The 15,974-nt window shown below is 32.8% G+C and overlaps 1 protein-coding gene across 2 annotated transcripts; it reads left to right on the top strand.

The window, feature by feature from the left end:
* Window positions 1-2,740: 2,740 nt before the first annotated feature.
* On the top strand, window positions 2,741-7,425 carry LOC112294432 (uncharacterized). Of its 2 annotated transcripts, none has more exons than XM_073531635.2 (11): window positions 2,741-2,852; window positions 3,373-3,424; window positions 3,670-3,778; window positions 3,952-4,044; window positions 4,293-4,360; window positions 5,028-5,087; window positions 5,590-5,748; window positions 5,975-6,121; window positions 6,374-6,588; window positions 6,844-6,952; window positions 7,137-7,425. In XM_073531635.2, the coding sequence occupies exons 3-11, from the start codon at window positions 3,760-3,762 to the stop codon at window positions 7,209-7,211; spliced, it is 945 nt and encodes a 314-aa protein (XP_073387736.1). In that variant the 5' UTR covers window positions 2,741-2,852; window positions 3,373-3,424; window positions 3,670-3,759; the 3' UTR covers window positions 7,212-7,425. The 2 variants fall into 2 exon arrangements, with proteins under 2 accessions (XP_073387736.1, XP_073387728.1); XM_073531627.1 differs by having other exon boundaries at window positions 3,927-4,044.
* Window positions 7,426-15,974: the final 8,549 nt, after the last annotated feature.

Genomic DNA, 15,974 nt, shown 5'->3' with positions numbered 1-15,974 from the left:
CTAATCACAAAGTAGGACAAAATGGACCAAAACCAAAATTGAACAAAACTAAACAGAATAGGATACAAAAGACAAAATTGAACATACAAAAATAGAATAAAATAGAACTAAATAAGAAGATGTAAAACCAAACTTTAATAAGAGAAAAGATTCAAAGCCGTAACTGATTAGATACCCAAAAGATCTTAGCTAGTCCTATTTATACTTTATTCAACCATCTTGAAAGTTTTTAGAATGTTCCTAATGATGGACCTCACTTAGATAACTGTCCTAAGCCCTTTCTAGAATGTTTTATAGTAGATCTTACATAGGCCACTAACCTAACCTCAATTCTAGAAACTTCTATAACTTATCAAATATGATTCTAATTATCTATTCTTATGTGTCAATAAAACAAATATCTTATCTATATTCTTTTATACTTTATGTGAGTTAAATGGAGCTATCATTAGAATTCCAATAGCAAAGAAGAAGGTAAAGGCTTTTAATAAAAAAAATGCACCATTTTAAAAAGTATAACCTTGAAGAATTCTTATCCCAAGATTTGAACCAAAAATATGAAGTAGAAGAACTTATGAATGATTCAAAGAAATCTCAAGAGGAAGAGGAAGAGGAGGAGAAGCATGTTGCACATATCAAAGGATGTGTAGGTTTAGAAGGAGTGAATGTTGTATTATAATTATTTGTAGTATGTAAAAATTAACTAAATTAAATAATATATTTATAATTATTGATGTGCATTAAAATAATTAATATATTAATTTAAAAAGAATTAATGTAAGAAAATTTATTTTGATATTTATCTATATTAATTATAATATCTAAATTATATAGGATTTAAATATTTATTATAAAATTTAAAGAGAAGATTGGAGCTCAAAGATGAAGATCCAAACATCCAAGAAACTTATTTGGAGAGATGAAAGTAAGGTATAGATAGATGAAGGCAAAAGGATAAAGATCTTCATCCCTATTGATTGAAGGCCATGCCTAATAGACATTCAATAAGTTATCTGTGACCATAATAAGGATTCAGTGACTTTAGAAAGAGAATTTGAAAATCCAAAGCAAGATTTATAAGGTTTAGGATTTGAATTAAAATTTGTATATAAATTTTAGAAGATTTGGAGTTATGATGATGAAATAATAGCCGTTTGAAGTTAAGATATTTATTTAAGACATATTTTTTCTCTTTTGAAGTTATAAGGAATTTTACAATAGATTTTAGAGATTAGGAGGTGCAATTGCAAGGATGATTTTAAGAGCTACATCTTTTATGAAATTTGTTTTATATTTGGCATTTGTATGAAGGAATTATAGAGTGTTGAAGACAACATATGTAATTCAAAGAAAGTAAGTAAGTCATTTTGTTGATAGTAATGGTTGGAGCCATATCTTAAGTTTTCAAATGAATTTTTAGCTCAAAATTTCTTAAAGTATGTATTATTAGGTTGAAAAGCTATATATCAAAATTTTATGGTATTTGAATATTTAGTTTTTGAGATATAAAGAAAATTAAACATGGATGTATGTAAGCAAGGATTTGAAGCTATTGTTAGGATTTTGGCATTATCTCAAGATTTGTAATGAATTTGTAGTTGAAATTTGTTGTGGTTTTTTTTAAAAGTATATCAATACTATATGTAAAATTTTGCTTTGTTTGAATAGTCCAATCCTAAGATATGAGTTGTTGAAATTTGAAAAAAAAATATTTTAAGAATATATAAGATTTTATAATATATTTATCACATTTTTAGTGATCTTTGGTAGTGAAGGCTTATGTATTGATGTAATTACTCCTATAGGAACAATTTTATATATAAACTTGGTATTTTTTATCTTGAGACTTGGTTGAGCAATTAATTATAGCCAGAAGTCTAGAGCTTTCTTAAAGCAAATTCTTTCTACTCTAATAACGTGTTGGTAGTTTATGATACAAGTTCATCATGTAATACTTGTATAGAATTTTTTTTTTGCAAGTTAAGACACATGTTTTGCAAATTGAAAAGGTGTTGGAGGTTCTATAGAACATTGCTACATAATACTTAGTTAGATAGTATATATGGAGGTAAGAAAGAAACCTTTGTCAGTCTTATCAACTCCTTTCTTATTTCTAGTTTAGTTTTAAGAGACTCTTGATTTCTAGTCTTTGATAATAGCCTTTCCAGTTTCTTCTTGAATATACATACTTTTATATTATCATTTTGTCATCTCTTTTAGATACTTATGTCACTTATTTACGTATCTTTATTGAATTCTTATCCTTGATAATAATATATGCACAATATTTTCTATAGTAGCTATTGATGACAAAGAGATAGTTACTTTTGGCATCAAAACAACTTTTTTATATAGCTAAATCTATTTATTTAGATAAATCTATATAGAATTACCTCGTTGTTATCCTCTTCTTTACAATAATAAAAAAATCTGTTGTTTAAGCACAAGTCTTTGTGGATTAATCAAGTTTGGAACATGAAGTTTATTACTTTCCTCAAAAGTCATGATCTCTAGCAAAGTACTGCTGATTTCTATGTGTTTTACTCAACCATTGATCCTCGCTTCATTTGCTCTATTTGATTTGATGACAGTTTAGAAATTTGCCGGGACAAGCATCGCCTCACGCTGGTCATTGACTATCTACGTCACCATGCGGTGAAAATAGGACTCGACAGCCGAACTCCAGGATGAATGACGAATCGATGGTTGGAATCATTCATCCATTTATGTGTCTTGGTTGCAAGAATTCCCTCTTGAAGTGAAGTTGCCGATACTCGGCCTGCCTCTCGGATAGTAGAGCTCTCAATCCCGCCTCTCGCTTTGCCGCACCTTCGAATTCTTCTTTGCTTCACGTATGTAAAATTTCCTACTCTTCTTACTGCAACAGCTTGTTTTCACAATTTTTTCTTAGCTTTTTTAGCTGAAAATTTGAACTGCAGTGACGATGTCTGTGTCTGCGTTGGGTTCGACCGGTTGAAACGCTCGAATTACGCTATTCTGGACTCTTATTTCGGTCGTTTTTCAAGCTGTAATTAATCCACGCAATAAATCGCGCGATAACTTGTAGTTAAAATATGCTAAGATAGGTTTTGAAAAACCTAGAAAACGTAGGTTTTAGAGGTTTGCTTTAGGTAGTTATTGGATTACAGCATGAGCTGCAAAGGTTCTCTTATGGGCATTATTGTCATTTTTAATTGTCGGTTGGTTTAATCGTGCTAGGATAATGTGTGAATTTTAGGTTTTATCTTCTTGGTTCTGCGGTTTGTTTGTAGTGCTGGCTTTTATGTTTAATTGTATCTGATTGTGTACTAGTTTTTGATATGCTAAGAGATGTGTTTCTAGTGTTTTGAATCATGAAATTCTGCTGTTTAGGTTGAAATTCTGGATGCGAGTGGATATTTTGCGACTGCAGTCAGATGAACAGGTGCTTGTGACCACCACAGTTTTATCGTCACAACTGGTGTATATATTAGTGTGCTCTAGATTATGAAACTCATTTGAATGAATTTGAAGAATTATGATATGTTTGCTTTTCTGTTGACTACAAGAGTCTGCAGTGATGTTATATGTGGCTGAAAATACCCCGCATCTTTACTGTTAGATCGCGTACTCCACAGGTGCTTGAATTGAAACCTATGATTATTTGACAGTTTTTGATGTCTCAAACAGAATGGATGGAAGTAGACGGTTCTCTGAGGGAGCGCCCCGGGCTCCAACAAGACCCAGCGATAGTCCATCTCCACCGATCTTGTTTGCCATATGTGCCATTGGATTAGCGGTACTCCGTTTACTTAAACCTACATCTCATTGATTTTATTTAAAACCTTTTCCTGCGTGACTGAACTTAATTTTGACTAACGATCATGACATTGCGTTAGAATAATCGAAGTTAGTTTGATTTCTAATCAAGCTGCGTTGATTTACAGATTTTGGTTCCTTTGGCGGTTGCAGGCACAAATTTGGTCCTGCTGCATCAGATTCCTGAAGGTCATGTCGGAGTATACTGGCGTGGTGGTGCCCTTCTGAACACAATTTCAGAGCCTGGTCTGTTCTAACTCGCTTTATTTCACACCGTTCTCTCAAATGCCAAAGTATTTTTCCTCATTGTGATTTTCTGCGCACGCTTTCTTCATTCCTTCATATAGCACTTATGCACCGCAAAATGTTTACTCTTGGACTACGTTAATTTGTTCAAGGTCCTTCTTTCATTACTAGTAGTAATGTAGACTTTGGGTACGAGTGATTCCTTATTAGTAGCATCTTAATGAACCTCAATTTTTCTAGTATTACAGGATTTCATCTCATGATCCCCTTTCTTACTCGTGTTGAGCCTATTCAAGTGACCATTCAGACAGATCAGGTAGGTCTATTTTATTTCTTTCCGTGTGTTTGCTATGGTTGCGAGTGCCACATGTAGAGTCGTCTATTAGAGATCTCGAAATCAGTCTTGAAAGTACTTAGGGCTGCCCTACATTTTGTCTCACAGACAAAGGACAATCCAAAATTTTCAGCACAAATTGTGGCTATTTTGGAGGACAGGGCATAGGGCAATATGAAAATAGATTTAAAATTGTTCAAGTATGACGCCTTTTTCTAGGAAATGTTTGCGTTGTAATCTCAACATCACATAAAAAGAAAATTGCCTGTGGGAGAAAAGTATTTTGCAAGGTTTGTTTCCATTTGGGATTCGATGTAGTCTTACCATCCGTATCAAAATTTTATTTCCTTGTCTTCTGGTTTCTTAGAGCCGTATAGGATAACTTTGAACTTCCAATCAATTGCATTCCATTATTTCTCTAAATATTGTAACTTCTTCTCCTGTGTCTGTGTACCACATCCCATAGGACAAGGTATAAAAGCCCTTACTTTTATGTGGCAGTCGAGCACCTCATTAATAATTGATCAAAACAGAAATGTTCAATGGCAGCGGGTAACGGTCTTATTTCACGAGTGTCAACTAGGAGAGGGCATTTTATTGGCCCAAGAGGCTGTCAGTATTTCGTTGCACTAATAATGTTGGTTTTCAGGTTATGAACATACCTTGTGGTACAAAGGGAGGAGTTATGCTCGAATTCGCAAAGATTGAGGTAGATATCAAGCATTTTCTCCAGTATTTAGTTGCATTGTTATTTTCTCTTAATGTTTTGCTAGCTTGAATTGCGCTACTAGATACTTCTACTTGCTCCATTTGGTGCTTATTGTTACTTTCTTTTGGTGTATCTGTATGAGTGATGATACTGTCAGCAGATTAGGTTTTTTTTACATGTGCTTCATCCAGTGATGGAGGCAGTAGTTATTTCTTGTGAGAAAGATTGATCAGCTTGGGAATTGTTCTAGTAGACTTGTTATTATGTTAGTTAGTAGCTTGGTTCGGATTGGTGGTGCAATGCATCTCTGAGAAGGTCTGACATACTTGCACTCACCTACGAGCATTCTTTAGTATTCCGCAATTATTTAGTACTTAATGCGTAATTTTGCATTGCGGGTGTGCAAAGTTTCATTGTATCTGTTTTTATTTCTACTAGGTTACTATTTATATGAATAACACCCCAGTTGTATTTTTAATTTTATTTTTTCTATATTTCACAGGTTGTTAACAGATTAAAGAAGAATAATGTATATGAAACTATCTTGAACTTTGGCGTTCAATATGACAAAACATGGATTTACGACAAGATTCATCATGAAATTAACCAATTTTGCAGTTGTCATACTTTGCAAGAAGTTTACATTGACAAGTTTGATCAGGTGCGTCAACGTGTTTTGGATCTTCCTATCCAGAATAAGAAAAAAGATCTCAAATTACAAGTTCTGATAATGCAAATTGGTTATTCTTCCATTAGGCGGTTTCTACAGTTGCGTGCTGGGACTTCAATGGCAGAATTTTCTTGTTATTTCTGAAGGTCCAAGGCTGTCCTTAATATTTTCACTCTACATTTATTAAGCTTTTTATTATTTGATTTTCGTCTTGCAGATTGATGAGATGATGAAAGAGGCAATTCAGCGAGATTGTACACTATATGCTCCAGGTATTGAAATTATTGGAGTGCGTGTAACAAAACCTACAATTCCACTGTCCATTGCACGCAATTATGAAATCATGGAAGAGGAGCGCACCAAGGTAACCTTCTCTATTTACACTGTAATGTAAAATTTAAGCACGTTACTTATTGTCTGAAGTTAATTAGATCCTGTGCAAGAGTGCGTTGTGCTGTACATGAGCATGTCTAGAGTTAGTGCCTGGAATGGCCCATGAACCGTTGGTGTTCTCAAGTTTTAATCTTTCTTATTTGTGTTGGGTTTGATATGGGTTACTATATCCAGTTTCGTTAGACTTTGTAACATTGTCAGGGGGTTTGATTGAAATATGCAGGTGCTGATCGCTGTAGAGAAGCAGAAGTTAGCAGAGAAAGAGGCTGAAACAATAAAGAAAAGAGCAGTTACCGATGCTGAGAAGAATGCCAAAGTTAGTGAGATCCAGATGACACAACGTTTGAGGGAGAAGGAGAGCATCAAAACGCAGCAAGAAATAGAGAATGAAATCTTCCTTGCAAAAGAGAAGAGTTTGGCTGATGCAAATTTCTATAGGTATGTCCTATCGGCCTTGCTGTTGCTTTTCAATGTGTACATGGTGTATGTTTTTAAAATCTAAGCTTGTCGTAGTTAGAAGACTGCGCGGAACTTCCAGAATTTTTAAGCTCCACGTATCCTCTCCATATATTTTGTGTAACGTGAGATGATCTGATATGGAAATATCATATTACGGATCGTTCTCTAGAACTCGAAATTGATAGGGTTCTCTGTATATTTAAACTAAGGTCTTCCCTCTGGAATGTGCTGCAGAGTTATGAAGGAAGCTAAGGCCAATGAACTGAAGTTGACTCCTGAATTCCTCGAGTTGAAATTTATTGAGGCTGTTGCTAATAACACCAAGATGTTTTTTGGGGAAAAGGTAAGAGGTCATTTTCCAACTTCAGCGAAGGTTATCATAAACGCTCTATCTACGAAATCGATTCTGACAAAGCGTTCATGCTGAACAAACGATTTTGACTGATTTTCAATTGAAGTGATGGTTTCACACTGACAAGAACTTTTGGAAGCTTAAGTTCCTGACTTAGTGCTTGCCTGTGTTGCAGCTGCCGAACATGGTACTGGATCAAAGATTGCTGGGAAATTACTTCGGGTCTGAAAATCAAAAACAAGTGTCTTAAGAAATTCTTAGCAAGCCCAAAAGTGTTGCATCTCTTCACCGAGGAATACTTCCAATGGGAGCTTAGATCACATTTCAATGAGGACCCTTTCTAATCTAGTGAAATCCTTTGAGGCCTAAACGTAGCGCTTAATTTATTTTAATCTTTATGTTCTACATGTACCTTGTGCTGGACTATCTCCGCGTGAAAAGCTATATTTCTTTTCTGGGAAGAACATGAGTACTTGGTTGATAGATGTTTTGCAGGCATGGATTAATGATTTTGCTTGATTTTTCTTGGCACGTAGATAGTTAATCATCACTTTTGGTCTTTCTTAGACCACATTAGTACTGCAAAAGAACTTTGTAAATCAACTTTGAGCGAGCATGAGTTTACCACGTGAGGAAGTTTAGTACATTGAAATCTCACACTTGTGCCGATACTTTTTCATGTTTACTAGACTACTACGGGGTAGTTAGAGGATGTGCACATTGTGCTCTAGCCCCCTCAGATCGATTGACCTACTTGCCGTTATCCGTCCTCCCAGCACGAGCCCTCCCGTGACTTGTTTATTGAGAAACTTTGCTGTGTCCAATCTGCGGTAGTTTTCACTAGGAAGCTTAGAGAGGAGCACCACGGAGCAATCTGACGGAGTGTAAGGAAAATGAAGATAGGCCGATACCAAGGTATTTTACGCGATACCCCAAACCTTTAACCCACGAAAACTTTACTTAAAATCATGATCCTCGATGGACGTTGAACTGCACAATAAACTGAAAGGAACTCACACCACAGCCGGTATTAGCCGAACGGCCCAGCTAAGGATTTCTGAGGAAATAACAAAGATAATAATATAAACAACAATGAGAATAAAAAATGGTGCACACTTGCACACTCGCGACTGTAGCACTTGGAGGTATACAAATCCTATCAAGCCAAGCACCGAGTGATCCGCCATGATTTCCGGAGCTCAGTTTAGTCTATGATATTTGTCTAAGCAGATGGCGAGTAGGATGAATGTTCTAACATCCTTCTTGATACGAAGTCATCTGCTGGGTTGTGACGATGGAATCTATTATAAGCCCTAATTTTGTACCAACACGTTTGTGTTTCCTAAAGAGTGACAGCAAAGAGAAAAAAAACGCACACAAGGGTTTTGGTTTGATGGAGGTGATAGAGTTCATCATAGGATTGCTCCCATTTGTGATTACAAGAGTTTTCTTCCAGCGCTCAAATTATATTTCACATGATATAATTTTTTGGCTAATTCTATTTGTTTTGTTTTTGATAATCTTAGATCAATTTTCCAATGCTCAAATTATATCTCATATGATATAATTTGTTGGCTAATTCTATTTGTTTTGATTTGGTAATCTTAGATCAATTCATTGTGCCATGTGGAGAGGATTTGTTTGAAGTGAAGCAAGGAGATGTTGTCTTTGGCAATGGAATCAATGAGGGTTCCGATTCTAGTTCTTGGGAGTTGTATTGCCAAGTTTCTAAATTTTGATGTTCCCTTTATGTCTTCCAACGATGATGTTGCAAATCTGAGATTGGATGTTATAAGGAGCAAATTGCTTTCTTCAATTATTCTTATGCAAAACCATGAGCACCATGAATTTAGTTGTGGCAAAGCTTGTTCATTTTAGAGGTTGTGGTTATTGGTTGATGGAAATGTAGCTATTAGAAGATCTTCCTTTGTAGGAACAATTGAATTATGAGATTGTCTAATTTACATTTGTTCATGCATCCATGGCTGTTGATTTGGTTTAAGTGACTGGAAAGATTTATCATAAGTTTAATGTTAAGATGGAGATTTAAGAATTCGTGATGAGTTTTGTATCAAAAAAGTCTATCATTCAAAAGTTGATTGAAGAGCTTTAAATTTTGAAAACTTGGAAATTTTGACAAACATTCTTCACAATCATCTTGTTACATAATCCTAGTTTTGGTAATAATCTTTTTCATGCTTTATAGGCTTTGAGATTGTTGTTGCAAGATTGAAATAAATGATTAAAGGAAGCTTGAAAATCCCTCATTATAAGGAGTAGACAAAAAAAGATTAATTCAAATGCAACTATGCAATAAAAATTGTTGATAGAGGCTTACTGATATGAAAGAAGAAGGTAGGACAAGGTAAATTTCAATTTAACTAGGCATTTTCAATGAACATAATATTTAGTTTAGTTCTAGATTTTTTGAATAGTCCTTGCCCCAAAGGTTTGGTAAAAATGTCAACAACCTCTTCTAATAAATGCACATAAATTAATCTTGATTTTTCCATTTTGATTCTCTTCCTATCACAAACATTCATATTTATTCTAATATTTATCAATATAATTAAATAGAAGTAGATAAAAGTAGATTTATTTCATAATTTTTTTTAAAAAAACTTATTAGAAGTTTCATAGATGCTACTTTGATTTTACATGTATTTGTAGTTGATTGATAGATTAGAAACTTGGTCAATAAATTAATTGTGTATTAATAGGATGTAGAATAAGTTAATTATATAGCACATATATAGAAAACTTGCTTTACAAGTTAAGATACATGTCTTGCAAAATCAACATGTTTTGGAGGTCCTATACAACATCGCCACATAGCTCTTAGTTAAGAGTATATATGGAAGCAAGAATGAAGCCTTCTTCACTCTTATCGATGTCTTTTTAGTCTTTAATCTTATTTTAAGTTATTCTAATCTTCTTGTCTTTAGCAATAGCCATTCTAGTTTAGTACCATATCATCTTTGAGTGATTTTTTAGTCCTTTTGAATGACATGAGAGTATATTGAGGATTTCTTTTTTTAAGATTAATGTCTTTGATAATTTGACAAGAATCCTAATCCATTATTTTTATCTAATTTTAGAAGTAAATGGATTACTCTACTTTTATTTTTATATTTTCAAGGTTGTACATTATCCATCTTTAAATAAAAATTTTAATTTTCTAACATTGTTTTTATCCTTAAAGAGAGTAGATTATTCATCTTTTGCTATTTGAGGTTGTAGATTGTTCTCTTTAAATTTAAATTGTAGATTTGTTAAATTATTTGAAATGAAGAAAAAAATTATAGATGCTTCATTTACTAGAAGTGAGAATATATTTATAAATAATACAAAACTTTATGAACTTATCAATACTTTTAAGGAAAAAATTTCATACATCATAAGCACCATCTATGGAAATATTAATCCTACAACTACAGAAGAAGTCAGTATCAAAAAGTTGTATAGTTGAAAGAAACAAGTAGATCAATCTCACAACCAAATTCAAATTAATTTTACTTTTATAAGTATGATAGAGACAAGGATTCGTATGCTCAAGAAATTTGATAGAACAAGATCAAAATTTCAAAGATTTCTACAACAAATCAAGTTTTATGTAAGGTTTTATCCCTTCCAATATCTTGATGGATTTACTCAAGTTGGATTTATAGATGCCTTTTTATTTGGATGTGCTTTCTCTTGGTTTTTATCTTTGATGGAAAAGAATTCATAATTCTTTTATGGTTTGAATTTATTCCTAGAAGTATTTATAACTACATTTGAAAAAAGTGATCAACAAAGAAAAGCAAAGACCAAGTTCTTATCTTTATGGCAAGGATCACAGTTAGCCACCATATATGCTATTGAATTTCAAAACCTTGTTTACAATGTATACTAGAATAACAAAGCCTTTATTGATCAATTTTGATATGAATTAAATAACAACTTCAAAGATTTGTTATTGACAATACCAAAAGTAAAATCTTTGAAATATTTTATTGTTCAAGTTATTGCATGTGTCAACTCATTATTGGAAAGGTGTCAAGAGTAAAAATTTGGCTAAAGAGGAACAAGTCAAATAATGATGATAGCTCCCAAGTTTTTAAAAACTTATTCATCAAAGCCAAAACCAATGCAAATGGATATAATACATTTTAAACGTCTTACTAAGCAAGAAAAGGCTTATTGTTATCAAAAAGATTTATATCTACATTGTGGAAAATCCAAGCATACTATTCAACATTGTCCAAAGAAATAATGCAACTATAAAATGAAGAGTATAGTTGCCAAAGAAGACAATATGTCAAAAAATTAATTTTTGTAGCTACAATAGAAACTACATAGCTAGAATCTTACATAATTTCTAATAAAGGTCTTATTTTCTCCTTAGATCTTTTATCTTAATTTATAATAAAATTTTGTTTATGACCAAAAAATTACAAAATCTAAGCCTTATTGGATTTAAGAGCTTCAACTTGTTTCATAGACAAAGACTTTGTCAAAAAATAAGATATATCCTTATTAAAGAAAATCAAATATGTACATGTAGAAGTAATAGATTGTCATTCATTATCTTTTGGAGATATTACCTATGAAATTATTATTATAAAAGTAGAAAATAATGGTTATAATAGTTTAGTAATATTTAATATGATTAAATTTCTATTTAATCTAATTATTTTAAGAATATTATAAGTAAAAAGATATAATCATCAAATAGATTGAATTTCTTGCAATCTTGATTTTTTCTATAGTTTAGCTCAAGATTCTGCTAAATAAGTAGAAATCCATAAGATTGATATATCCAAATTATTATTGATATGTACAAAAGCTTTCATGCATGTTACAAAAGAAGGGCCAACTTTTGTTATATATGCCACATATATTATTTATGGAAAAAGAATAAGATGAATGGAAAACTTTATTTTGAACAAAGTATAGACATTTCAAATATAATATCATGCCTTCTGGACTCACAAATGCACTAATTACTTTTCAACATCTAATGAATGATGTTTTTGTGAGTCTCTTGATGATTTTATCCTCTATTATTAAGATGACATCTTACTCTACTTTAAGAACACAAAAGAGCATGAACTTTAAATTTTTTATTTGTTACAAAAATTAAAAGATATAAGATTATATGTTAAGATGAAAAAATGTATATTTCACATTACTCAATTTTATTTCTTAAGATACATCATTTCAAACAATGCTCTTATGATGGATCTTAAGAAGGTCCAAACTATCATAAATAGTCAAAGATGTGCAATATTTTTTAAGATTTTTTAACTATTATCAAAATTTCATCAAAAATTTTTTTTAAGTTGTGGCTCTTTTAACATGCTTGATATATAAAGAAGTTAAAATATAATTTGAAGCCTTAAAGACATCATTTATTTTTTGTACCAATCTTCTATTATGTCAACTTTTTGAAGGCACTCTTTATAGAAACAAATACATTACACTTTACTATAGCTGTTGTTTTGTCACAAATGGAAGTAGATGACAAATTCCACATGGTAGCTTTTCATTCTAAGAAATTTTTAGTAGTCAAGATTAATTATGAGATCCATAAGAAAGAGCTTTTTACAATTATGGATTCATTTTAAGAATGGCATCATTATCTAAAAGGTGCTTTTAGTCTAATTGATGTACATACAAATCACAAGAACCTCAAGTACTTCATATTGGTACGTGTTTTGAATAGTCGCTAAGCTCATTGGAGCATGTCTTTATCAAGATTTGATTTCAAGATTATTTATCAATTAAAAAAATAACTGGACTTATCAAACATCATATCTAGACATTCTTATCTTGCATCAAAAGAAAGAAATGTAGCTTTTTATCAACAAAGAATTATTTACTTGAAGCCATAATATTTTTATCTTTGAGCAATAAAATCAATATTGACTATTGATTCAACTTTTATCAAGGAAATTCAATTAAATATTTCTTTTAATTTTTTTATTCATAATATCAAGAATAATTCTTCTAAGTCTCAAGTTACTTTCAAATTTGAATTTAAAAATAATAATACTCTATTTGAAGAGAAAATTATATATTTTAGAAGACAAAGCATGATTATATCTTTTTCAAGTTTATCATGACTTTCTAACAGCCAAATATTTTTGATATAATAAGACTTTGGATCTAATTTCAAGAGATTTTTTGTAGTGTCAAGTGTTGAAGATAATTAAAGACTTTGTACAATCATGTAATATTTGTTCAAGAACAAAAATTCCTTGTTATTAATCTTATAAATTTTTCTAGCCATTATTTATTTAAAAACAATCATAGTCTTCTATTTCTATGGATTTTATCATAGATCTTCTAGTTTCAAGTTTGTATGATTATATATTTCAGATAGTAGATTTTTTTATCAAGATATCATAGTTATACCATGTACAAAATCTATATTAAGTGAAAAAATGGCTAAATATTTTTAAAAAACATCTATTATTATTATGGATTTTCCAAAGATATCATATCAAATAAAAAGACTCAATTCATATCAAAATTATAGAAAATCTTTTTTTAGATTTTAAAAGTAGATATAAAGCTCTCTTTGACTTTCTATCTTGAAATTAATAGGTAAATAGAATGAATGAATCAAATTTTAGAGTAATATTTAAGGTGTACCATTACCTATCGTCAAGATGATTGAAGAACTATTTTGCCATTGACAGAGTTTGTATATAATAATTTGATATATTCTACTTTTCTACTTAAAAAATACTTTTCTTATCAATTATGGTTATCATCCATGACTTGATAATTTTGACTTTTTAAAAATTGATAATCCTATAACAAAAGATTTTACAAATTATTTGTTAGAGCCACATACAATAATAAAGACATAATTAAAGGAAGCTCAAGAACGATAATAGATCAATGCATATGCATATTATAAAAAACAACCACAACTCAACATAAGTAATAAGGTATGGCAACTTTATTGTAATATCAAGACTACTTGTCCTTGTGACAAGTTGGACTATCGTAGACAAAGATCTTTTTTATTTATAAATAAATCAATCTTTTTGATTAACAATTATATCTATCTGTCATGGACATACATTGGAAGATTCTTTGAATATTCTCTAAAGATTCTCTAAAGATTCCTTTAGATGGTTTTAGAAGATTCTTAGAATATTCCCTAAAGATTCTGTTAGAAGGTTCTAGAATATTTTTAGAAGATTCTAGAATATTCTGATAGATTCTAGGAAGTTGCTCGAGAAGTTTCCTAATTAGTAGAAGTTGTTGGAGAAGCGTCCTAGTTAGCGGAAGTAGCTCGAGAAGCTTCGTATTCAGTAGTATATATAGGAGTCGAGGTTGAATGGTTCTTCAGTCTCGACAACACATCTCTTGGAGTTCTAGCTCACCTTTCTGGTGTTGTTCTTGTACTCATCTGTTTAATCTAGTTCTACCACTTCTTCTTAAACTTCTTCTTAGATTTCAAGTCTGTATTTTGTGTCCGTGACAGTTTGTCGAGACTGCATTTTCACTGGTATCAGAGCTAGTTCCTTCTTGTTAGAGAGTGGATTACACCTCTTCTTGAAGGTGTGCTAGTGTTTTAGAGGTTGCGGATTACCCTCCTCTAAACTGATATCTCTTCTTTCTCAATATTGGAGCCTTATTCTTCTTAGAGAGAGTGGATTACCCCTCATCTTGGAGTCTTAAGGCGTTTTAGAGGTTGCGGAGTACTCTCCTCTGAACCAATATTGTCCTCTTGTCAAAACTCTTTTTTCTTCCTTCTGAAGGTTAGCCGAAGGTTAAGACGTTAAAATGGCTGAAAGTTTGGAATCCAAACTAGACGCCATCATAAATGCTCTTGCCTCGTTGTCACATAGGACAACAGAGATCGAAGGAGTCATGGTAGGACTCCATAACAATGGAGCATCTGGGATAGCGCCATCTAAAGCATATCAGCCTCAAACTTCTACGCCAGAAGAAGCAGTTCTACCTCCATTTCAACAAGATCGAGTAGTCCTACAACGAAAGGAGCCTCGAGTTAGTCTTCCGGATAAGTTTGATGGAACTCGTTCCAAGTTTCGAGGTTTTGTCAACCAAATCAGGTTGATAACAATTTTACAGCCCGAACGTTATCCGACGGAGGAAGCGCGTGTTGGGCTTGTTGGAACCTTGCTTACAGCACAAGCTCTGTCTTGGTTTACTCCCTTGTTCGAGAAGCGATCGCCAATCTTGAGCAACTTTGAAACGTTCTTGGAGGCGTTTGCAGAAGCATTTGGCGAGCATGATAAATTTCGATGGGCTACAACAAAGATCCGATCGCTACGACAAGGAACACGCTCTGCATCAGTCTATGCCTCGGATTTCAGACAATTGGCAAGTGACATTAATTGGGGTGAAGAGGCGTTGGTGAGTCAGTTTTATTGGGGCTTGAAGGATGATGTGAAGGACTTGCTGTTATCTCTTCCTGATCCTCAAACGCTCAACGAAGCTATTAGCCAAGCTGTAAAGTGTGACAACCGCCTATTCCAGCGTTGCCAAGACCAACGTCCAAGATACCAAATGACTCGTTACGACGTGACTATGTCTGCAAATAGCTTAAACTCACATTCGGAGGCAACAGACATGCAAATCGACACGGCACGTGTCCGATCTCTTACTCCAACAGAGAAGAAACGGCGTATGGAGGAAGGGTTATGTTTGTACTGTGGAGAAGAAGGTCACAAGGTTGGAAATTGCCCAAAGAAGCAAAATTGGCACCCTGTCAAGACTAGAAGTGCGATGATTCCGGAAAACGACGATGCCCAGCCACAGTAGGAACCGTGCGGCTGGACAATCTAATATCACAACAACAATCAGGTTCCTCCTTCTCTGTCCAACCTGCCCGTTGTTTTACAATTCCTTTGTTTTTAGGCCCTCAAAAACAAAAAACTTTAGCTTTATTGGATTCGGGGGCATCTACTTGTTTTTTAGATGAAGAGTTTGCTAAACGCCACAAGATCCGTTTAGTACAGAAGTCCAAACCTGTTCACGTAGAGGTGAT

The sequence above is a fragment of the Physcomitrium patens genome, chromosome 2, assembly GCF_059467195.1.
Source record: "Physcomitrium patens ecotype Gransden chromosome 2, ASM5946719v1, whole genome shotgun sequence".
In the NCBI taxonomy this organism is placed as follows: Eukaryota; Viridiplantae; Streptophyta; class Bryopsida; order Funariales; family Funariaceae; genus Physcomitrium; species Physcomitrium patens.
This window is presented reverse-complemented; position numbering and strand designations above follow the sequence as displayed.

Bases quoted from the DNA above. Each gene is read 5' to 3' on its own strand.
- LOC112294432 (XM_073531627.1), top strand. The intron at 3,779-3,926 runs GTACTCCGTTTA...GTTGATTTACAG, and splicing joins TATGTGCCATTGGATTAGCG to ATTTTGGTTCCTTTGGCGGT. The intron at 6,589-6,843 runs GTATGTCCTATC...AATGTGCTGCAG, and splicing joins GCTGATGCAAATTTCTATAG to AGTTATGAAGGAAGCTAAGG.